This window comes from Polypterus senegalus, chromosome 9, assembly GCF_016835505.1.
Source record: "Polypterus senegalus isolate Bchr_013 chromosome 9, ASM1683550v1, whole genome shotgun sequence".
Classification (NCBI taxonomy): domain Eukaryota; kingdom Metazoa; phylum Chordata; class Cladistia; order Polypteriformes; family Polypteridae; genus Polypterus; species Polypterus senegalus.
The window spans coordinates 74,122,281-74,147,320 of NC_053162.1; the positions used below are offsets into that span (position 1 = coordinate 74,122,281).

The following is a 25,040-nucleotide window of genomic DNA, read 5'->3' on the forward strand; positions in this document are numbered from 1 at the left end:
TGGAGAAGCAGAAATGACTTTTATGAAACACAACTTACTGGCAACATACGCAGCAAGAAAGACACCGGCCAAGGCAGCACCTTGGAGCAGTCGTAACATGAGGAACACATCAGGATTCATCGAGAAGGAGACGGCCACCCCAAGCATCCCTGAGAGAACCACTGACAACAGAAATGTGCTCCGTCGGCCAACCCTGTGAGAAAAGCACAGTTAAAATGAACTGTTATTGCATATTCAGAGCACTAACATGGAGTTACATAGCTTACATTGCCAAAAAAAAGGCATCCAGAGACTGCAAGTGAAATAGCAATTTGATAGATTTGTGTATTATTAGTCTTACTGAGCAAGATGTATAATGCATATGTCTGAAGACAACCTTGACTGGATTTTGCTTTAAACTAGGTGTGGACAATTACTGTCACTGAGTGTCACATTTCTAAATCATTTCAGCTCCTCAGGACGACATTCAAAGTAGGGGCAGCCATCTTGAACTGCAAAGAACAATGATACTCTTGTTAACCTGGTCTGACAGACAGAAAGCTTCTGAGTATTATAAACTGTATTCAGCTAAAAAGTCTTCCAAAAAGACCTTTATTAAGCATATATACTGTATGTGTGTGACATGTGCGGAGAGCACAATGAAGGAATTAAAAATAAACAACTTGCTGCAAGGGAATATCGGATTATAAATTGTTATTCAAAAACATCACTGGACGAGTGGTAAACGTGAACTTTAACTTATCCCAGATACCGTATGTGTTCTCTGTGGTTCAGTTACAATAATAGTGTCAGAGTCAATGTAAGGATGAAAAATATGGCAGCTATGCTTGTGAAAATATGATTTGCAAAATATGCATTCAAAGTAAACTTTGTGTCACACGCCGTCAAAAAGAGGTGAAATGGACTATTAAGAGAGTTGATGATGAAGAGCCACAGGAGATGCAGATTTTCAAAATTTCCTCTCTACTAAATATTCCACGGTCAACTGTTAGTGGGATTACAACAATGTGGAGGCAATTGAGAACAGCAGCAACTCAGCCATGAAGTGGTAGGCCACGTACAATCACAGAGCGGGGACAGTTCATGCGGAGGCGCACAGTGTGCAGAAGTCGCCAACTTTCTGCAGAGTCAATAGCTATGGACCTGTGTGTACGGTGGTCCCACTGCGTGTGGCTTTTACCACTTTGCTTTAGAAAGCTGGACACGGTGTTGCAGTATTCAGAAGGAACTATAAATTAAATAAGTACTAAAAGTAAAATGAACAGAAGTAAAGACAAGAACAGATTTGTTTTGTTGTAGGCTAGTACAGGATTTTTTTTTTGTCCTAGATTGGCTCGGGCAAATCTGTCAGAAAGACTCAATGAGTGAGAGAAAGAAACTGGCAGCCATTCCAAAAGACCCACGGCAGTCATCAGCTGTAGCTCTGACGGCCCCGGGTAATATGCAACCACAGTAATGTACTGGATGACATATAACAAACTCACCAGGAAAGAAAAATGAGGAAAATGTTATCAGACATATAAAGAAAGTATATGTTTTTTCATTTCAGCTAAATCTCAAAGCTATTTCATTAATACACAATTTGCAAAGCGAGTATTTACTGTATAAGACACAAAGCCTGCTGATGGAGTAAAACTTTAAACTGGCCTACACTTGTGTATGTGAGAGAAACAGCTGACATTGTAGACGTAGTGATTAAAATGATTTTAAAAAGCATTAAGTCAGCTGTTTGTCATAAATAGTCGAGCAATGCTGAAGATTTAAGAGCCACTTACCGGTCACAAGCGAAGCCTAGGATAAGGTACCCAAAGATCCAGCCAATCATGAAGAAGATATGCTGCAGTGGGATCTTCCAGTAGTTCTGACACACTAAGTTCCACTGGAATTAAAGAGGACAAGAGTTATTAAAGAGGGGGAGTTGTCTGTCAAAAGCTGACTTTCATGAGGTACCTTTCACGGATAGCCATAATGGAGATCACATTACTATAATCACTAGGGGTGGGGAAAAAAGTCGATTCAATTACAAATCATGCTTCTAAAGTATGCCGATTATCAGATCACCATGCGGATTTAAAAAATCGTTTTTTATAAGTATACAGTGGAACCTCGGGTCACGACCATAATTTGTTCCAAAACTCTGGTCGTAAACCAATTTGGTTGTGAACCGAAGACTACATTTATGACTTTTTTATGTTTTAATTTATGTTGTTCAAACATTCTGGCACAAAAAAAGTCGTCACTTGAAAGCCCAATACTGCCCTGATGTAAATGTCTATTATGAGTGTATACAAACTTTTCACCACAATTGTACAGATGTCATGTCTACCACATGAGTGAAATGGGCTGACTGGCATGTTCCTTCCATAATAAAGCTTCTGACTGAATGTCTCCAAAGGTCCTTATTGGACAGAAACGAGGGATGAGGTGGGTGGCTCTAATGACACATCAAATGGGTTAGCAGAAGTGGAGAATCACAGAGACGCACAGTCAGCATTCTTCTAGATTCAGTTCGCTTTTTCAGTTTATGGACCAGTCATACAATACCAAAAATGTGGCCAAGTATATATGGCTCGTATCAGAATGATACAGGCAGGAATCAGAAGCAGTGTGCATTGCCAGTTGTAGCAGTGCTACTTAAATTGCCTACAATTCCCAGCAGTCCTGGCACTATTAGGCCAATGTTCACCATTGAGTCAGAGGGTGCAGGGGTTGCTGGGAAGGAGGACAATTAACCAGTCTCTTTAAAAAGAAGCCAAAAAGATGCCAAGTGAATCGCAATCATCTGTCTGTGTTTGTTTCTACGATGTCACACAGTATTGGATTACAACCACTGTGGATTATAGTAACTTTGTGGATGTATGTGCTGCCCAGTGCCTGCTTGTCAGACAGTGTGGACTCATCTCGGTTGGATACGTCGTTATCTACAAGTGCTCCCAATAACATCAACTCTTCAAACTGCAATGAGAACCTGGTAGGACAAAACTTTACATTTCATTTGGAGGGCTGTTTACAGGGGGTTTCATGCCACACAACACCGTCATCATGCTGCATGGGATTGTGTTGGACTTTATCGTTGGTGTTGTTTACTGCGTAGCATCCATGGTTTCTTTTGGTTTGTTGTATGTAGTGTATGTAAATAATTGTCATCAGCGGAATATGGTAGGGGGGGCATCTTTTGCATAAGCATTTTTTTTCTTTATTTGATAAATATAAACTTTATTATATCTTTAATACTGATTGATCCATTGAGCTACTAATCAGTGTCTCTGTGTCCCGGGTCAAGGCTGGGTGTGTTCCTGGGGTCCCCCTTAATAAAATGAACAACCCGCCGTCTTCAAACGGTGTGGATCTTAGCATCCTTGTGACCGTTTACACAGTTACCTCACTGCAGATGAGGCCCACCCTGTTGTATCCCGGTCTGATGACAACAACAACTGGATTAAAGTGCATGCATGATGATCAAACACAAAAAGGCAGCTTTAAAGTGGAAACAAATGTGAAAAAGGGTGGAAGAGATTTCAAAAAGTGACACATCTTTAGTTATTGAAATGAATGAATTTGTTCACCATTAAACATTACTTTTTGGTATGTGTTTATTAATCAACTAATGTTTTCTGAATTTAGAGATGTAAACAAAATTACCAACAGTAAGTTTCCTAAACCTGCCAGAGTGACAAACTGATAAGGCGCTATTCAATAAGGGCGCGCACAAAAAGGCGACCTCAATTGGGAGCAGCGAATAAAGGCGTTCGTAGATAATTTAGTTCAAATGGCTCTGGAATATGTGAAGAGCAACAAAGTTCTTTGTCAACAATTACAGAGACATCTAATGTCTAATAAATTTTCTGTAATAGTTTTGTTGCGTTTTCCTTTATTCGCTGCGCCCAATTGAGGTCGTCCTTTTGAAGCTTGCCTTAATTTACGCGCCCTTATTGAAGGATACCAATTGATAATAACATTTATTTCATCCATCCATCATCCAACCCGCTATATCCTAACTATAGGGTCACGGGGGTCTGCTGGAGCCAATTCCAGCCAACACAGGGCGCAAGGCAGGAAACAAACCCCAGGCAGGGCGCCAGCCCACCGCAGGGCACACACCCACACACCAAGCATACACCAGGGACAATTTAGAATCGCCAATGCATCTAACCTGCATGTCTTTGGACTGTGGGAGGAAACCCACGCAGACACGGTGAGAACATGCAAACTCCACACAGGGAGGACCCGGGAAGCAAACCCGGGTCTCCTAACTGTGAGGCAGCAGTGCTACCCACTGCACCACCCTAACATTTATTTCTACAACACAATATCATACCAAGAAAGTAGCTAAAAAAAGGTTCACAAGAGATCAAAGAAAAAAGTTCCAAGAAAAGAAAAACAAATTAAAATAGATAAGAACAGAAATGAATAAACAGCATACCAAAATTGGTAAATAAGAATAAATCAATACACATGACACAGATAGATTAAGTGGAGTTGTTTCAAAAGGGTTCTACAGAACTGCTCATGCACTGATTTACGACAATTTGTACCTACGGCCGAAGGCCAATGGAAAACAATGAGGTAAAAATGTGCTATAAATTGATAAAACCAGCTGTAGTAATAAATCTTTATTATTATTATTATTTCACAGGGCCTCAAATATTTCCTGACTCGTCTGCTTTGATTGCTGCTGCTCAAAGCAGCTATTTCTTATATATTCAGCCTGCGTCGCCTTGCTTATGCTAGTACTTCTCAACCTTTCTGGTCCCACACTCAAGTTTTGTCTTTTAAATTCATTTGATGATCCACTAGCAGAAATTGCAAATCACCCCCTTGCTGAAACAAGCTCACTTAGAAAATGGAAAACATAATGCGCAAAAGTGCCGGTCGCTTACGTGACTGACCCACTTGTAACCATTTGTGGCCCACTGGCAGCACAATCTGGAAGCTGAGAATTGCTGCCTTATGTGGACCCCAGTGTGCAACTGCTGAGACTTCAAGACTGGCTTGTGCTACTCCATAGCAGCAGTTAAAGTATGCGTATCAGTGTCCTACAGCAGACGAGAGAGCAATCAAATGTAATGATTTTGCCTAAAGAAGGGGCCTGAATTGCCTCAAAAGCTTGAATATTGTAATTTTTTTAGTCAGCCAATAAAAGGTGCCATTTTGCTTGACTTCTCACTACATTCATAATGGCTAACATGGTACAACACCCTAGTACTACTGTTACGAAAGAAAACTTTTCAGAATACAATTAAAAGCCTTGTCACAGTAAATGATTTTTTCAGTGAATCATCATCATCATCATAGACTTCATTTACATAACCTTGGCTACTTGGGGCAGTCGCAGTGCTCTCCCGTAACTTCCAGATCCCCGACGACTCAATCTGTGATTCATCCTGACAAAATCAAAACAGGACTGATCTTGTCTCAAGTCATAAGGGTGGGCTTGTGTGTCCGTGGCAGATGACAACCAATAAATGCTCATCCAGAAGTACAATGCATGTAATACAGCAATGAGAAATAAGGAATGCAGGTGTTTTTAGACCTGACAACCTCAACAGAGACTCATCTGGATGGGAATGAAAAAAGGGCAACAATCAGGGCTGAAATGGGTGTGCCTGGAAAGCCTTCACACTGGCACCACATTAATGGCTCCCACAAAAAGAGAGAGCCTGCAAAACTCTGGAAATGTAAAATTAGACACACTAATCTCATTTGCTATATCCTGTCATCTCTAGTCGTGTGACCGGACTTGAAGTCATGTAATGTGACAATGACGTAAGATAATCCCGGAACTTTAAAATGATTCCCTCATTCTTTAGAAAACAAGTGAAAACCCCTGAAAGCCAACAAAATTCTCAAACAACCAAGAAGCCAAATTCAGGCCTCTTTGCACACACGGTGTGGTGTTTTGATAATGCGGATGGCAGTACTGCAGAGTTTACATGTGCTTTAGCGTAGAAATCTCAACAGCACCATCTTCTGGAACACCATGGAAATGCAGAGTGCTTGGGAGTGGGATATGCTAAGGGGACACATGCCAACGTCAGAATGGAACAAGATGATTTTTAAGATTTTAAGAAGCTTACCTCTGGTCTTAATGAACTGGTGAGATTTAAGGTGCGATTTAAAAATACCTCGGCAAGGTCAACACAAACAGTGGTGTAGGGTATGAAGGGGAAAAAAGGAGGAAAAAAATGAAGAAAACACACAACTAGGACAGAAAATACATTACTGTATATAAATAACCTGCATTTGACTGTGGCTCAGAAGAGATGAGAATTCTAGAACAATGCATGAAAACCAGTCAAATGACTCAAACTTAAACAATGACTCGAAACTGGATGGAGTAGATGAACAAAGCACAGAAAATATTTGCACATTGCAAAATGAAAATAAATGCTGATACCACTGTGCAACATGCAAAACTACTCACGGTGACAAACCTGCTTTTCAACTATAAAATCTCCTTTTTCCTCCCCAGCTAACTCTCCATGAGAACTACTCATGGGCAGCAGGACTGCACTTAAAAAACAAACTCCATTTGACATGGCCTAGTGGTACTATGACTAGCTAGGACATAAGCCTTTGAGGCAACACATCGATTTATTGTGAAATAATGAAGGCAGTAAAGACGTGGATGGGCACTACACTTGTGTTGGGTGTCAAGATGATGTAAACATCTACAGACAGAGAGGGAATCTTGCTTTCTCCAGGGTAAGCCTTATAATAAATTTTGTGAAATCTTAAGCAAGCTCGACCCACTGAGTCATAACTTTACAGGTTTTACTTTGTCGTTGTTTTTTCTGAACAGACTGTGCCAACATGCAGAACGTTAAGTACCCCACTTACTGTTTTCATACCAGCTAAGAAGGTGCTTCTCCTTGATGAGCTGACAATCAGAAAGTGCTACCCCGAGTCTCAGATTCACATCTGAGGTCACCTCAAGCCAAGAATGAAAGGCATCTGCAGTGATCTGACAGAAGCGGCCATTGCTGGTAAGCAGCCTGTGAATTGTCAAAGGCCATTTGTCAACAATTTGAAGTTTACCATTCTACAGTGAGGGTACTTACAAATGGAGAACCCCCAGAACAGTTGTCAATATTTCTAGGAATGGCCATCCCAACAAGGTCACCCACGTTTTAGAACATATGAGGTTCTGAGAAATCACAGGCACCACAAAAGCTATATCTAGGTATTAATAGGCCTGTCAACATGGTAAATGTTACAATTGCTAAATCAGGGAAAGCTGGAACAGGTGGGCTTTCATGGAAGAGAAACCAGGAGAAAGGACTGAAAAGGACACAGTAGCACAGCTTATGTCTGAAAAGTAATCTAAATGAAGTTCTCAAAAACATCTTCTCAGAACAGACGGGTTGTGCAGTTCTGCACATCTTTATATTCAGAAGAAAGTACCAGTACAAGAACATCATACGATCCATCAAACAGAATTCCGAAGGCGTGATGATTTAGGTTGACCCTCAGCCTACTGTACTACAATTACTGAGTCTATCATGAAATTCTATTGATAGCAACAGTTATCTACCTGAAAATTATTATGGCCAACAACTTGAAGTAGCTTGGCCAAAACTAAATGAGGCAAAAGGTCAATGTTCCTCAGCAACAAACCTTCTGAAAAACCTAAGAATAATAGTCCAGAACTTCATTCTAATGGCCTTAAACATCAAAGAGCTGAAGCACTGCTGTAAGGAGGAGTAGGCTGAAATTCCTTCACTGTTAGGCTACGTTCACACTACTGCATAGTCAACTGAATACAATTTCTGCTCACACTAGCGTTTTCACATTGTTTATGAAAGTACCTCCACTCACACTAAAATGACAGAAACCGCATATGACTTGAACATTCGCTTACGCAGGGCATGCGCATATGGGCAGAAAAATACTTGAAATGATGGTAACTTGGCTGGCCATGGAGTTTATTCAAAACTTTAGTGACCAATAAATTATTTGACCTTCTGCACAAGTATGCAACAGTCAAACTGAAAAAAACTCAAGTAGGATGCATACATTTCAGAATCGTCTTTTCCATGTTGCAGAGGACACTGGTATTTGGCATGTCTTTCTATTATAAAAAAATTGTTCACAGACATCTAATCTAGCAGTTGTTGGATTGCTTTTGGCAGACACACTTCATGTGCTCCCAGCTCTTAAAAAACGACAAGCAGAACACGCCGCTCGCCAGCAGCAGCAAGCCAGCAGATGATCCGACCGCTTCTCCTTAGCATGCGTTCAGCCACCCCCCTTACACAACGCAAACGACAGATATGAAATGGAAAAAGGACGGCTGCTGTACAGGCTTTTAAATGATCAACGTGCAGCGCGACAAAAAGAACACTCAGCTCACCAGCAGCAGCAGAAAGACAGCAGCTGATCCGACGGCATCTCCTTAGTGTGCGTTTAGCCGGCCCCCTTTACAACATGAGCAGCGCTATACGTCCTGCGAGAAAGATTTAACCACGCCCAGGGCCAGAAATAAAGGACAAGTATTGCTTTTTCGAAAGTTTTAAAGTAAAACTGAAAATAATGCATATGTAACAATTCCCATGAAAATAACAAACTAATAATAAAGTATATCCGGTAAACCAAACCAGGGGTGTGCGATCGAAGCGAGCAGGGGGCAGAGCCCCCTAGTATTTAAATAAGAACACAACTGAGGACCTTGAAGGCATTTGTTTCTCAAACTACAACTTCTGATGTCCTTGTCCTCTTATGCAGTTGTCCATCTTGGCCTTCCCCCTCTTTCTATACTGGTGAGATCCAAATTTGCCTCCTTCTCTCAACACAGTAATATATACTGTATGAAATCTTCAGTTTCTAGGCAGTCTGTCATATTGAACAGGCTTCATTCTGCAAAAACATGTTTCTTGAGAAAGCCCCTTCATTTGGTTTTTGAACCCAGAACTGAACTTTACCTTACAACCAAACTGAACAGGATAGCAGGTTTCAGCAGCGCTAATGCATTTAGTAAGGTCCCTCTAATGTCAGTGGGCCACTGGAGCCTCAACCCTTCTTTTGCTTATTTCACAAACTATTACAGAGGAGTGATCACAACACACTCGCATCTGCATGCAAAGCCTTTGTTTATCTGCACACAGCATGTCATAACACCGAAAGAGAAATATTGTAGTTATGAGAGTGGTTGATCTGGACGTGCAAGTGGCAGAACAAGGATATCCTGTTTGGTGTTGAGCACATTTGATGTCGGGCTGCAGTTCTGCGTAAATCCAAGTTTCTAGAAGGTTAAACACAAAGCAAAGGAAGGCCTTAACAATTAGCTGGTGACATCATAGAATGAAAATGTATCACAAGGCAGGCTGTTACTGGGATCTGTGAGAGAGGAAGGCATCTGCTTCTGGCAAGGTGAAACGCTGGGAAGGGTGGGCAGAGGGAGACTACAGCAAACTGCTCAGTTGAGGCCATGCGGTGGTCAATTAGGAAACGGCCGGTTCAGCTTTGGGTGTGGGGACGGGGACTGCATTGTTTCCACTTTGCTCTTCTAAATCCTTTTCCATGACTCATTTGCAAATAACTAACAAGGCACTACAGCAAAAAAAAAAACAAAAACAAAGAGGTCATCTTCACATACCTGAGAAGAGACTCCTCTCCATTGAAAGCGGAGGTCTTTGTTCTGCTGCCATGGAGAATGAGACACAACTGATAATCTGGAGAGTAAACACCAAAGGCAGCTGGGAACGTGGCGCAGCAGGTTAACGCAAACTGGCCAACTTTAGCTTCAGTCTGTCATGAGTGAAAGATGGGAGATTAAGAGGCTGTGAAAAATTGCACAAAGGAATTCAGCTGGAGGCTATGGGTTAAAGATATTTACTAAAAAAAAAAATTAGAAAGCGTGCTTCTTCAGAAATGTCTTGTTTTTCCTAAAAGAATGTGACAACAAAAAGGGCGTGTAGGCCCGGTCTGTCTGGTGGTAGCACATAATGGACTTTTTGGTTTAGTGTGGAACCCAATTACAGACAGACTTTAGTCACATAAATCACTTTGTATTTTTTTTTCTTGTATATAAAATTTATTAAAGAAATTTTACATAAATAAAATAGTGAGCTTCAAATACAAAATATCTCAAGACGCCTACACTTTGTCAATTTCACTTGGGCACAGCCATCAGCAGTGTGTTTGTCTGCGGAGAGAGTGTCGACCTTGTCGAGAGGTTTACTTACCTCGGCAGTGACATTCATGTCTCTGGTGACTCTTCCTATAAAGTCAGGGGATGGACTGAAAGAGAATGGGGGGTCATGAGGTCGCTGGAAAGGGGTGTGTGGCGCTCCCGATATCTAAGCAAAAGGACAAAGGTCCAAGTCTTGTAGAGTCCTGGTGCTTCCTGTCTTGCTATAAAGTTGCAAGACATGGACGCTATCCAGTGACCTAAGATGGACTGGACTCCTTTGGTACTGTGTCTCTCTGGAAAATCCTTGGGTACCGCTGGTTTGACTTTGTGTCGAAGGAGTGGTTGCTCATGGAGTCCTGAATCTGACACATTACCTGCATTGTGAGGGAGCGACAGTTACGGCACTATGGCCATGTGGTGTGATTTCCTGAGGGTGATCCACCTTGCAAGATCCTCATTGTTGAGGACTACAGTAGCTGGACCAGGCCAAGGGGCCAAAACATAACACCTTGCTGCAGCAGATAGATGGCCACTTCGAGAGAGTGGAACTGGACTGCGAGTCTGCCTGGTGGGTTGCCAACTAGGATTGGCAGCTGTTTCATCGTGTGGTACGAGTGCATGCTCACCAACCTAACCTGCAGCACTTTGTGTATTGAGTGAGATCCATTATAACATTGATAAAGGCTTTAACAGATAATAATAAATATGAATAGACAGTAGTCTGAGCTGAGTTTGCTGAAGCATTTCCAGTCCTGTACAGGCTAGCTTCACTAGATTGGATTTCAAGTTATACTATGTCCTTTCCTACTAGAATTCCAGCTTGGGGCATTAAGAAGTCCAAGTAAGAACACAGTGTGGACTGTGAAATAAAAGGTCCCACAGTTATCACTAATTCCGGCATGATAAAACACGACAAACGCTTTGAAAGGCAAGACAAAACATACACTAGGGATAACAGAGGACCATACGGATGGCAGGGGAAGGGTGCAAAAAATGTTCTTACTGTAATAAAAATACAGTATTAGAAGGTAAATTCTATTAAAACTGCACCAAAGGACAGATTTCTGTACACATATAAAACAACAAAACATTTGGCATCCATTGGTGCCTGGGAAAAACATAGCAGAATCTACATGTGCCAACGCCACTCATGTCATCCAGCTTCCACAAGAAGATCTTTGCAAAAGTAGTTACGTTGAACTAATCCCCAATTGGAAGTTAATACAACTTAAAATGAATAGTACTTCGAACGTCGAGCAATTGGACCATGAGAGTGGATTAAAAAAAGAAGGGCAGAACGAAGAAACGAAAGACAAGCTAGAATGTCTAATGACAGAGAAGCACAAAGGAAGAGGGATGTAAGGATTAGCAACAGTTAACAAACGGACTCCATAGATATTAAAACAAATGAGATGGAGAACATTACACCCATCAATAGCTCTGTTGCATTTGGGTGCCAGGATCACACCTCTCCCCGGGCATTCGCCCATATTGTTTCAAGATTAATGATGTGATTTAGCATTGTGCCAGTGCAGTACATCCAGCTAATGGAGAAAGACGACCATTTACCAAAAACATCATATACAAAGAAACCTTTAACCCTAATCTGTAAAATAAAGAAATGAATAAAAACAAAAATTAAAACGTACTATAAAGAAATGTTCACCTTACACTTCCAGTAACAAAGGCAGAACTTCTGCGCTCTCAGTTGATTCTGCCTTTAACAGAATTGCTATATTTTGACATCCTGGAATAAACTGAGGCGTTCTAAAGCTTTGGACCGGCAGGGTACGTCTGAGGTGACAGCGAGTCAAATTTAAAATCTCTCCGAGTGCCTTTTGATGAGTTTGCTCTCATTACAATCCAATCGAAAATGTGAGTTTTTCTTTTTGTTCCAACTAGAAGTCAAGCAAAATGACCCCTTTAATTGTCTAACTAAAAAGATTACAATATGCCAGCTTTCGAGGCAACTCACATCTTGCCTGAAGAAGGGGCCTACGCTGCCTTGAAAGCTTAAATATTGTAATCTGTTCAGTTAACCAATAAAAGGGTCACTGCTGAAAACACATTACTTTAACATGGCCTTTTCATAACTTCACTTTAACTTAATCCTGATACTCTGTATGTTCAATTCTTCATAATAATTATTCATGGTGGCTCTAAAATCCGTACTCTCTCTTCTGTTTCTTTTTCCGGTTTCTTTGTGGTAGTGGGCCTGCGCCACCTCCACCTACTCAAAGCTTCATGATGCTCCAACAATGATGGATGGATCAAAAGCCAGAAGTCTACGTGACCACCATCATCAAGCCCTTCCGTGAGAATCCTAAATCCAAAGAGGACTGTTTCATTTATGTGAGGGAGAATGCCCAGAGGGGACTGGGCAGTCTAATGGTCTCGAATCCCTACAGATTTTATTTTTTCGCCAGCCGTCTGGAGTTTTTTTGTTTTTTCTGTCCACCCTGACCTTTGGACCTTACTCCTATTCTATGTTAATTAATGTTGACTTATTTTATTTTCTTACTGTGTCTTTTATTCTTCTATTCTTTAATATGTAAAGTACTTTGAGCTAAATTTTTTTTGTATGAAAATGTGCTATATAAATAAATGTTGTTGTTGTTGTTTGTTAAGACTTCTCATTGCATCCATAACGGCTAACACAGTATGACTACTTTTTGTTCAAAACAACATTTTTTTTATTATTACAACTACAGTAATCCCTCCTCGATCGCGGGGGTTGTGTTCCAGACCCCCCCGCGATAGGTGAAAATCCGCAAAGTAGAAACCATTGTTTGTATGGTTATTTTTATATATTTTAAGCCCTTATAAACTCTTCCACACTGTTAACATTATTAGAGCCCTCTAGACATGAAATAACACCCTTTAGTCAAACGTTTAAACTGTGCTCCATGACAAGACAGAGATGACAGTTCTTTCTCACAATTAAAAGAAGCAAATATATCTTATCTTCAAAGGAGCGCCGTCATAAAGTAGCGCCGTCAGGAGCAGAGAATGTCAGAGAGAGCGCTTGCTAAGAAAAGCAAACAATCAAAAAATCAATACGTGCTTTTAAGTATACAGAAGCACCGCGATAAAGCGGCATTTTGTAGAGGAGCCTCCGTGTCCTCTGTGCAAACAGCCCCTCTGCTCACACAGAGTGAGAGAGATAGAGAGAAGCAAACAATCAAGCACCGCGCGGGAAGCATATCTTATATCGTTGAGGAGTTTTAGTTAATATGCAATACATGCTCCGATTGGGTAGCTTCTAAGCCATCCGCCAATAGCGTCCCTTGTATGAAATCAACTGGGCAAACAAACTGAGGAAGTGTGTAGCATAAATTAAAAGACCAATTGTCCGCATAAATCCACGAATCAGCGAAAAATCCGTGATATATATTTAGATGTGCTTACATTTAAAATCCGCGATAGAGTGAAGCCGCGAAAGTCGAAGCGCGATATAGCGAGGGATTACTGTATTATTTCCTAATTTATCAGCACCGCCTTTGCATATAAAAACACCTCCTACAACCTCCACCCTACTGGGTAAGCAATCGGTGCCATCCACTAATCAGAACTTTGTGGGGGAAACATAATGGGACCCTATTTTTATTGTTTGCCATTCACTTTTGTCATCTGGAATTAGAGCGGTTAGGCACTAAATTCACAAATAAAGGAGGGGTGGCGCAGTGGTAGTGCTGCTGCTTCATAGCAAGGAGATTGTGGGTTTACGTCCCAGAGCCCCGACACCACGTGGACCTTGCAAAACCCTTTGTTTGGGTGGTGAGAAACGTGCTTTATAAATATAAAGAGTCATTGTGTGGCAGAGTGGTTAAGGCTTTGCACTTCAAACCCGGAGGTTGTAGGCTTAAATCTTGTCATTGTCACTGTGTGACCAGGAGCAAGTCACTTCACCTGCCTGTGCTCCAAATGAACCAATTGTATCAAAAATATTGCAAGTCACTTTAGATAAAGGCGTCAGTCAAATATATAAAATTAAATATATTCTAGGGGATTGTGGATTTATGGTAGAGTTTCAACAGGCCTCATGGTGTTTGTGTTTTTCTCTAAAAGTCTGGTAACACTGAGCTCTGTTCAACATAAACAGTGGCCATGTTTCTTTTGTTGCTTATGTTCATAAAGACAGACAAGAGACGTTTTCTTTGCTGTTTTTCCCCACTTGCAGCTTTTTAGCAGCAAGTGCACACACCCGGCTCATGTTATTGAAACAAAATCATTGATAGCAAAGTCTGTTATCAGTCTGATTAACAACACAAGCCGTGCAATGCCAAGCCCTGGCTCATCGCCTACATGCCCACCTCGCTCTTAAGTGTTTGTCAAGGTCACACAGCGCTGCACACTGAACGGTGAATGTGCAACGACTTAAAGCAGGCAATGTGGGCCTTACTTCCCAGAATCCCGATGATCAGTTCAGCTTTATTTAATGGGAGTATCGAGGTACTCAACCTGATGCCCACTGTCATCTCATTTCTCTTCTTTCTTCAGGACACGTTTGCGTTTTCATTTTGCATCTTTTGAAACACATTGGTAGTTCACCTGAGAAGCGAAGAACTGCATTTGCAAGTGGAGTTTTTCCGTCCTTCTCTTTTCATTTCATTAGACTAGCAGTTGGGATGCCACAACATGCCACCCTCTCCTCCTGTGAAGTCAGGGCATTCTGCAGCATTCTTCTTCACTCTTCTACATGCCAGTTCTTTACTCGGCTGTGTTTTTAAAGGGGGAAAAAAAAAAACCTGTTAGGGGCTTAAAATCAATGGAGACCTCAAATCAAACTGGTGTGACGCAACAGTTGAGGCAGGGGGGATACTGGGAGTAAAAAAGTATTAATTAATTGAAATCCGGGGGGTTTCTAGCTATGCCAAAGCAGGTTTTCATCCATTATACCCAGAAGGACACGTTGGAAGGTGCAAGTGTCTGATGGCTCCAAGAATGGCTACCATCCAACAGCTCTTTGTTTTAAAAGGCTCAGTCAAAGACTTGTAGCTTTTAGGCCTGCTAATGCACTCACGGCTGCGGCTGCGGTGTGGTGACGTCTTTGACAAACAATGAAGCTGAGGGACTCTGTTTAATGTTAAATAGACTGATGGAAATAAGCTTAAAAGCACACAAAGAGGCAGGCTAAGTCAACAAGGCAACAGCCAGGGCTCAAATCTGGGAAAGACGCAAGTGCTTTTGTAGGCATCCGAGATGAATTCCTCTTGCTTGCATGACAATGTTTACAGTTCTCATTTGATAAAACGTTACAGAATGGAAAGGGAGACGCAGACGTACACTGCCTCTGACACACAGACAGAAGGCGCCAGAAAGCGGTACTACCGACTTGAGAAAACTATGAAGAAAGAAGCCAAAAGAATCGAAAGGAGTTGCCACACCGCGGTGCCTCACGTAGTCCACGTCAGAAAGTCGCTCAGTTTCTACAGTTGAACATTAGTCAGACATTTTATTTACTCTGGAACCCTGTTCTGACAATGGCTACTTGACTACTTAGGCCTGCACAGATGAAAGGTTGAGCATCCAGAATCCGAAAAGCCTGGCACCAGAAGTATTTCAGATTTTAGAATATTTGCATATATAAAATGAGATATCTTGGGGACACCATTGATCAAGTAGGGAGACGTAGCCAAACCTGATAAGTGATGACAGTGAGCCATTATTGTAATGTGCATTGACATGACAAACATATTACACTTCACAAGTAATAAATATGATGCATATTTGCACTGAAGAACTTTATTGGCTATTCATCAGCTACATTGGCTACCTGTTTTAACTTCTCGGCTAAGCTTCAGTCCTTTGTGCCAACTATGCAAGGAACCATTAACTGATTGATGAGGTGCTGCATCCAGTTTTCATATGGTGTGGGTGTACATGTTTTTGCCAGCATGAAAAAGCAATTTGTAGCAGTGTCCAGTTCTCCTAATGTAAATGGAGCAATTTACTGCACTCACATCGCAATAAGGGCACTTGGAGAGATCAGTGACATTCATTAACGCATAGTACAGGTTTGATCATTTCGCTCCTGAAACCTCCATGCAGCACATTTAAACTGCCATGCAGTATCTATTCAGCACTTGATGCCACCCTGATATTCCATCGAGTGATGGTGCTTTGGGGTGCTCACTGCTTAATGGGGGACCTCAACCCCGGTTCATCGATCTTGTGCCCCAAAGAGGACAACCCACCCCTTCCAGCTCAGAATGAAAGAATCTGTTTGGAATCTGCTGAACAACAAAAAAAACATGACATTAGAAGGACCATAGGTGGCATCATGTCACAGCTCAAAAAGTTCTGGATTTTGGAATTTCAGAAATTAGGGGCACTCAACCTATATTTCAATAAAAATAATGTACTTGTTCAGCATAAATCTGGCCACTCCGTGAACTTGTCCAGTCCAATTTGAGTTTGTCCTGTTTGGCAACATCAGGCACAATGCAGGAACCAACAGAGGAGGAAGGGTCAGTCCATTAAAGCGCACAAATAAGTTCTACTAAAGCAAGATTTACAGGCAAGACTGTATTTTCAAGTCTAATTACACATGAACATTAAATCTTATGAGAGATGAATTTGCATTTAAAACTTAACTCCATTGGTTTTCCATGTGTTACTGAAAAAGCGTTTTTTGTACCTCACATCACAGCAGATGTAAGTAAAGTATACAACATGTCAGCTCTGGCAAATCGAATATTCAGTGAATAATCTCACTATGATGGGGAGTGACGCTCCTCCAAATTGGATGACTTCTCCTCCTAATGGCACAGTCAAGCGTCTCCAAACTGGCCGATGTCAAAAATGATTTTTCTTTTGGGTTCGCCTTATTTTTTTGCACGGAAGTTGCAGAGCTGCTATAGTCAAAGTACTACAGGAACTGAGAAAGCGCAGGGCTAGAGAAGGCAGCCTGCAAAATGGCAGGAGCCAGGCAGAGAGCACTCACTCCACAGGACGAGAAGGTTTACTTGGGAGCAGCAACTGCAGGAATGAGGAGAACTGCTTCTGATGAACTCCCAAGGTCTAAGAGCCGTGTAGGACTGACTGACATTATTCATTATGCTATGGCAGGAACCACTCAAGTGCTTGGGTTCAAAAGCCATTGTCAGACACTCGTTATGAGTGGGCCTCTCTTTGTAATGAAGCCTAAGTATCTTATCTGATAAAATGATCAATCACATGCTAAGTGACATCCCAGAGCTGGCTCACCGAGGTACCATCTGAATACTCAAACAAAGAGCCATAACTCAAAGGTTGGCAACCTTGATGGACAAAACTTTGCTCCACTAGTCAACCAAAAAAGGATGGGCTTAAACACATCTATTCCTTCATTTAAAAGCATTTGTAAAGCTCACCGTTTTCAACATGGCTGAAACTTCTGCTGTCCAAAGCTGGCCATCACAGCCTATAGGCTGTGGCAGCAACAAAGGGTGGAACAATCCTTTTTAATCCAAAGGACAACAAGTGCAGAATTGTAAGGGTGGAAGACTTGTCAATTTTGGATATGGACAAGGAGACCGCAAATCTGAACTGTGCCAAGGAAAGCAACTGCACGAGCGAGAGTGAGAATGGACGAGAAAGGGACACAGTTGTCTTGTTTAAAAATTATAACACACTTACTAGAATACCAGTGGCCCAGCAGACAGGATTTTGCTAGCAACAAGAGAACCGACATAGAGACCATGAACCTGAGAGAGAAACTGCAGGACCACTCCCAACCAAAAGGTGCAATGAAGGAGTAGAGCTCCTGAACAAACAACGAAAAGCAGACTGAAGACATGTCTGGAGAAAAATGACCAGGAAAGGAGCAAAGCATCGCCGACATCAAGCCATCAGTACACCTGCTTTGATTCCGACAACTATTCATTGTAACTTAGTAGTTAGGATGAAGACGACACCTTCACCTTTCCTTATTTTCAGGTATTAAAAGATGGACACAGGTTAGCTGGTCACCTGTTGGGTCATATGGCATCTAACTATTGCTAGGCTGCAAATTAAAAAAAAATTGAGGGGTATGAGTCTTAAATAGCAAATCAAATCAAATTAAAGGCAATAGCTAATCTGCAGCAAAAACTTGTCAGTAATAAAATAAAAAAAAAAGCTTGAATGAATCCCTGCAGCTATGGTAGCCCTCCAGGATGGGAGTTGGATACCCTTGAACGCCAAAGATTGAATTTATAAGCTATGGGTCTTTTTCTGTAAAGAGAATAAGTTCAACTGAGCTACTGTAATTTTATTTTTTGTGTTGTTTGATAATGTTCATTTATATACACGTTAATATCAATATATCTCTATCTAGATCTATATATCTATTATAATAAAAAAAAGACTTTTTACCCTGCGATGAGATCTTTTGAAGAGAGATACTTTCACGTCCTGCGAGACGAGACTTTGTGCCACGAGATTTAACCACACCCAGGGCCGGAAATAGAAGACAAAGAGTAGATGACAAAGTAGAACGTTGTAAAAAAATTCAAAAACGTTGGCGTGATACACATGCATAGCAGGTTAGAGATAATGGAAGTACGAAAATTCAAACAAAATGATAGTAAAGATCGCATTAGCACAAACAAACAGAAATTATTACTCAGTGAAATAAAGGAACAGCAAAAAGAGATCAAATGTATCGTTTGGATTTAAACTTTAAGTCAGAGACTTGTAGATTGTCTACTTCATGTTGCCATCAGGGAAAGGTAGTGTTTCTTCAAGATGAAGAGGCCTATCCACGGGAATTAAAAGATTGGTTGTTTGTGAGTGGCAGAGACACGAAGTTGCTGGCGCGTAGCGCAGGGAAGGGGGGTTGGCGAGTGAGGTGAAGCCCCTTAGTATGTATGTAGGTACACACGTGGACAAAATTGTTGGTACCCTTCAGTCCATGAAAGAAAAACTCAAAATGGTCACAGAAATAACTTTAATCTGACAAAAGTAATAATAAATAAAAATTCTATGAAATTTAACCAATTAAAGTCAGACATTGATGTTCAACCATGCTTCAACAGAATTATTTAAAAAATAAACTAATGAAACAGGCCTGGACAAAAATGATGGTACCCCTAGAAAAGACTGAAAATAATGTGACCAAAGGGACATGTTAATCCAAGGTGTGTCCACTAATTAGCATCACAGGTGTCTACAATCTTGTAATCAGTCAGTGGACCTATATATAGGGCTCCAGGTAGTCACTGTGTTGTTTGGTGACATGGTGTGTACCACACTCAACATGGACCAGAGGAAGCGAAGGAAAGAGTTGTCTCAGGAGATTAGAAAGAAAATTATAGACAAGCATGTCAAAGGTAAAGGCTATAAGACCATCTCGAAGCAGCTTGATGTTCCTGTGACTACAGTTGCACATATTATTCAGAAATTTAAGATCCATGGGACTGTAGCCAACCTCCCTGGACGTGGCCGCAGGAGGAAAATTGATGACAAATCAAAGAGACGGATAATACGAATGGTAACAAAAGAGCCCAGAAAAACTTCTAAAGAGATCCAAGGTGAACTTCAAGCTCAAGGAACATCAGTGTCAGATCGCACCATCCGTCGTTGTTTGAGCCAAAGTGGACTTCATGGGAGACGACCAAGGAGGACACCATTGTTGAAAACAAATCATAAAAAGCCAGACTGGAATTTGCCAAACTACATGTGGACAAGCCACAAAGATTCTGGGAGAATGTCCTATGGACAGATGAGACAAAATTGAACTTTTTGCCAAGGCACATCAGCTCTATGTTCACAGACGGAAAAATGAAGCATATCAAGAAAAGAACACTGTCCCTTCTGTGAAACATGGAGGAGGCTCTGTTATGTTCTGGGGCTGCTTTGCTGCATCTGGCACAGGGTGTCTTGAATCTGTGCAGGGTACAATGAAATCTCAAGACTATCAAGGGATTCTAGAGAGAAATGTGCTGGCCAGTGTCAGAAAGCTTGGTCTCAGTCGCAGGTCATGGGTCTTGCAACAGGACAATGACCCAAAACACACAGCTAAAAACACCAAGAATGGCTAAGAGGAAAACATTGGACTATTCTAAAGTGGCCTTCTATGAGCCCTGACCTCAATCCTATTGAGCATCTTTGGAAAGAGCTGGAAAAGGCACCCTTCAAACCTGAGACAACTGGAGCAGTTTGCTCATGAGGAGTGGGCCAAAATACCTGCTGAGAAGTGCAGAAGTCTCATTGACAGTTACAGGAATCGTTTGATTGCAGTGATTGCCTCAAAAGGTTGTGCAACAAAATATTAAGTTAGGGGTACCATCATTTTTGTCCAGGCCTGTTTCATGAGTTTATTTTTTTTAAATAATTCCGTTGAAGCATGGTTGAAAATCAATGTCTGACTTTCATTGGTTACATTTCATAGAATTTTTATTTATTATTAATTTTGTCAGATTAAAGTTATTTCTGTGACCATTTGAGTTTTTCTTTCATTGACTGAAGGGTACCAACAATTTTGTCCACGTGTGTATGTATGTATGTGTGTGTATAAATATATATAATATATGTAGATATATACACACACATACACACAGAGGCAGATATTCATTTTCTTTTATCCTTACATTATAAATAAATTGTATTACTTTGTTTATTGAAACAAGCATGTTTGGGTTATTTGTTGAAAATACGTCTACCACCACATCCAAACGGCAACAGAGACAGCAGATGTGTTTATTGCAGAACTTCGATGATTTATGAGCCCTATTCATAATTTGTACAGATCTCTTCACATATCTGCCTTTCTGGCTGGAAAGTGAAAGAGTGGTCCCTCACTCAACTGACATTAATTTGGAGTCCCTGGTGCGGGCGTCTTATTAATGGTTTTAATCAATTACTGACAATCAAAGGTAAAACTGATAATCAACTGACTGATCCATTCAACTCTTTTCCTACATTTTTGACATCACATTTAACTTTTAAGAACAGTGAAAGAAGGAAAAAAAAAACAACTGATAAATGAAAACTCCCAGTTGAAGTGTGAAAATCCTGCTTAAAATCTTTATGGGGTTTTCTCCCACACAATCAGCAAGTGTTTATTTAGTCAAACAATTTGTCAAAGAATAGAAATATCTCCATAAAACATTCTGTTAATTTTCTTAAAGTGGTTATTTTTCCAGAAATCTTCTAAAATCACAATGCAAGTCTGTTAACAGCGGGTGATTGACTTTTCTGGGCTTTTACCTAATGATGAAGTGAAACTGACTTCAAACAGAGGATTCAGAATAAACCGACACAAGATGAGCAGCGTGTACTGGAGCACTTCATCTGAACCTTCAAAAACGGGCCATGCAGTGGTGCCGCTTGAACTCTCCATTCATGCTGTTTGCCCACCTCAGACGTGCAGACGTTTCCGAGCTTTCACATGACACTCAGGAATGTGACATAAGAATTCAAGAAATCTGACAAACAAGAGGTCCATCAAGCTTGTTGGACATGCAAACTGAAATCGCAGTGAAAGCGGAGGTGACGTCTCCAATGGCATCTCACATTCATAAGAAAGGCTTTTGTGTCTTCCAGTTAACTTCCATCCCAGCTGGAGATTCTGGCTGAATTGGTAGCCGAGTAATAGTATGAACACCTTCATGACCGACTCCGACTTGTCTTCTTAAATGTTGAATTAATAACCTCAGCATGCCTTGGCACTCGCTTACCATTTTAACATATTTATTATGTAGACATGCAGGTGCAGTCATTCCTGGGTAGCTAGTCATGTTAAAGATCTAGCAGTCCACTCCAACGGATTCCTTCCATTTCTGAAATATTTATGAAGTCTTAAAATGGTAACTTTTCAGTGTATGTTTCTAAGTTCTTCACAATGTGTCACTTATGCATTCCTGGCGGGTTTTTTTTTCTGTTATGTGTATGATTTTAGTGGTGTGGCAGTAGGGGGCGCTAGTGCTCCCTTGAACCCTCAGGTACAACTCCAGACACGGGGTAAAAGTCCAAGACTCTTTATTTTCCTTTATCACAAATGTGCACCAAGCACCCTCCACACTACTCATACAGTAAACTCTTTTTAACTAATCCACTACTAATAAACTCAATAACCTCTCCTCCTCGCCCAGACACTTTGCTCCTCTCCCACCCAGCACAGCTCAGTGTCTGGACTGAGGCACCATCCCTTTTATAGCCCCTGACCCGGAGGGGTTCCTGTCCCAGCAGTCCACAGTTCCTTATTCCTTCTGGGTCAGGGCAATCAGTCTTTTACTTCACCCCGGGAGTACGCCATTCCTTCCCGTCACGTGACCGCGACGTACTCCCGGGTCATAAGACACAACAGAGCCCATAAGTCCCCCCACAGCGACTCCTGGTGGTCCCCAAGGTATCCAGCAGGGCTGTGTATAAACACTACAGAGTCCATAAGGCCCTGCTGGACCTCGGGGCACGATCCTGCTGTCGGGAGAGCTCCTCCTGGCGGCCTGGGGTGAGGACTGGCATGGGAAGCCGGCAGTCCTCCACAGTGGTTACTAGAATGGGCTGTGCATGTGAAACAATACAGAGTTAAATGGGGGTATTTTGAAGATTCACAACGTGCAACATCTAAAATCCAGTCTTGTAATATTCTAGGGGATGTATATTTGAAATATCAGTCATCTTAGAAACAAATAAAACAGGCATACAAAGTAGTGTGGAGCAGACGGTCTGAGCAGATATCACACTGAGGTGATTTTTTGCAAACTGGCATGTAAGTGACCCATGGTTGCCGGTTTTATGAGGCACGTGGGCCCAGTTCATGCTCAGGCATCAACATTTAAAAGTACTGTATAGGCAATATCCCGAAGGATGAGATGCATTTTAAATATGTCACCGCTCACCTGTCACCAGCTTTGCTTATACGCCTGTTGTTGGTAAACAGAAATAGCTGTCATGTATAAACTGAGGCGAGTACATGAAGGTCATAACATAACACGCTGCACTTCTTAAGCAGCTGGTGGTGTTGACTAACATATGCCAGTAAGTGAAGCTGATGATGTGACAGAGACACGTCATTAACCTGACAGAGATGACGATGCAGACTTAACATCTGGCCACTGATCAGCTCCTACATAGGGCTCACCGGAGTTAGGAGTATGCTGAGGAGGCGCTGCATTTACTAAGCATCTACCATTTATTTATTAACATGGGCTCTTAAGTAAAGCTGAACTCTAGCACAGAGTCGGCACTTCTCGAGCATTTGTACAGTGGATGTACTCAACGCAAAGTCAGCAGCTCTGGAGAGAAATGAAGTAAGGCAGAGGTCAGCGGGGGACTGACAAACAGCTGCCAAGTGAATGAAGGGTAAGGCCTGACACACTTCAGTCAAGTTACATGTTACCAAATGTGAGTCTTTATTTTAATACAATTTCCAGCTCGATTCCTGGAACTTTAAAGGAAGATAGTTTCATATGTTTTACTCTGCAGTTCACTCTGGCCCTAATAGCTTGACGTAGAAGGAGAAAAAAACAGCAGTTTCAGCTCTTTCTGGAGAAAAATCTAAAGAAGAGAACCGATCAATTTGGCACTGAATGAATGGCCCAATCACAGCTAGTTAACAGCAAGGAAATGAGTAACGTAATCCTGAGCGGCCCCATTTGCGCCTTAGAAAGCAGAACACACGCTGTTCACAGCTGAATTAGCCATCATGGAATCAAAAATATTTTAAAATCAATTTTACTCATGATTTAGTTTTTAGGATTTTAAGTCGATTCGGCCACAGAATTTGACTTCTATGAATCAAATAAGAAACTGAAATCATGCTAAATCTGAATTGGTGCAGTTTTATTGAGAACCAAAAATGCCCTTTTCTATACCAACCACAGGCCAGAACACATCAACAAACAGCTATGGCCACACTTACGTTACCAACTAGACATACGGGGACCTTGCTGCTCATCACAATCATATGTTCTGCCTTGTCTCTCTCTTGAAACGGACTTCACTTTTCATCAACTTTTCTTTTCTTGGACATTGTGACATCAGCAGCCATGGGACCAAAATGAGAAATAAATAAAACTAACTAAATAATAAATAAGTAAGAAAAAAAATAAAATTAAAGCGACAGCAGCAGTCTAGACACATGTGAGAATTTGTCGCTAAAGCAAAGAACATCTGTTTACACCTGCATTTAACATGCGTCACAACCGGATGGCACCTGATATGACCAAATTCAAAAGCCAGGTGTAAATACGCTGATGATGAATCACACGGACTACAATCAGAGTTGGTCAGATACAGACAGCGACCATATTTAACTCGAGTGGGAATGCAAATGTGTTTTCTATCCACATACAACAAATAAAGAAGAAGAAGAAGAAAAAAAAAAGTGTTATGTAGCAGCCTGCCAGGTAAGTCACAGAAGGGTGGCCAGCCTTGACCCCAGTGCTGTGGAGTGCCAGTAGAGAAGGGTGTGTGAAGACAACCTCTTTCATAAGACAGGGCTGGCTATGAGGATTGTGTCAGTTCCCATGGGTCTGGCAACCGTGGTGAAAGTGGCTCCATGTTCCTTGACTTTGCAAAAGGTCAGGTATTGCGGATCACTGGATCCTGGTTCAAGCTCCCTGAGCCGGATCATTGGACTTGGTACTCCAACACTGGTAGTGCAGTGAATGAGACTGATCACATCCTCGTGGGCAGATGCTGGTGGCTCCTGCAAAACTGCAGAGTCTACAGAAGTGCCCAGTTTGAGAATTCTGATCACAAACTTGTTGCTGCTACTCTGAAGATTCAGCTTAGATCCAATAGACTACCACCTACTAGGAGAATGAGGCTGGACCTGGCCAGACTTCAAGATCAGGCTGTTTCTAAATAGTTTGCATGCAGTTTGTGTGAGGAACTTACAGACTTGGGTGTGATTACTGATTACAGTGTGATATGGGAGACCTTCCATGACAAAACTCTGAAGGTTGTTGAGGGTTGTGTTAGTGTTGCCGGTGTTCCC

General features: G+C 41.5%; 1 protein-coding gene across 2 annotated transcripts in view; it reads right to left on the reverse strand.

The window, feature by feature from the left end:
* The window catches only part of slc22a31 (solute carrier family 22 member 31), a 49,199-nt gene that overhangs the window by 12,384 nt on the left and 11,775 nt on the right, over window positions 1–25,040 (reverse strand). Inside the window, exons 1-3 of one of the 2 annotated variants that reach the window (XM_039763289.1) lie at window positions 9,596–9,614; window positions 1,776–1,879; window positions 39–193 (exon numbers count right to left, since the gene is read on the reverse strand). In XM_039763289.1, the coding sequence (XP_039619223.1) occupies window positions 39–193; window positions 1,776–1,825 (205 nt within the window). In that variant the 5' untranslated portion in view covers window positions 1,826–1,879; window positions 9,596–9,614. Of the gene's footprint in view, window positions 1–38; window positions 194–1,775; window positions 1,880–9,595; window positions 9,615–25,040 lie in introns of those variants that run through there. The other variant, XM_039763288.1, reaches the window with a different exon arrangement.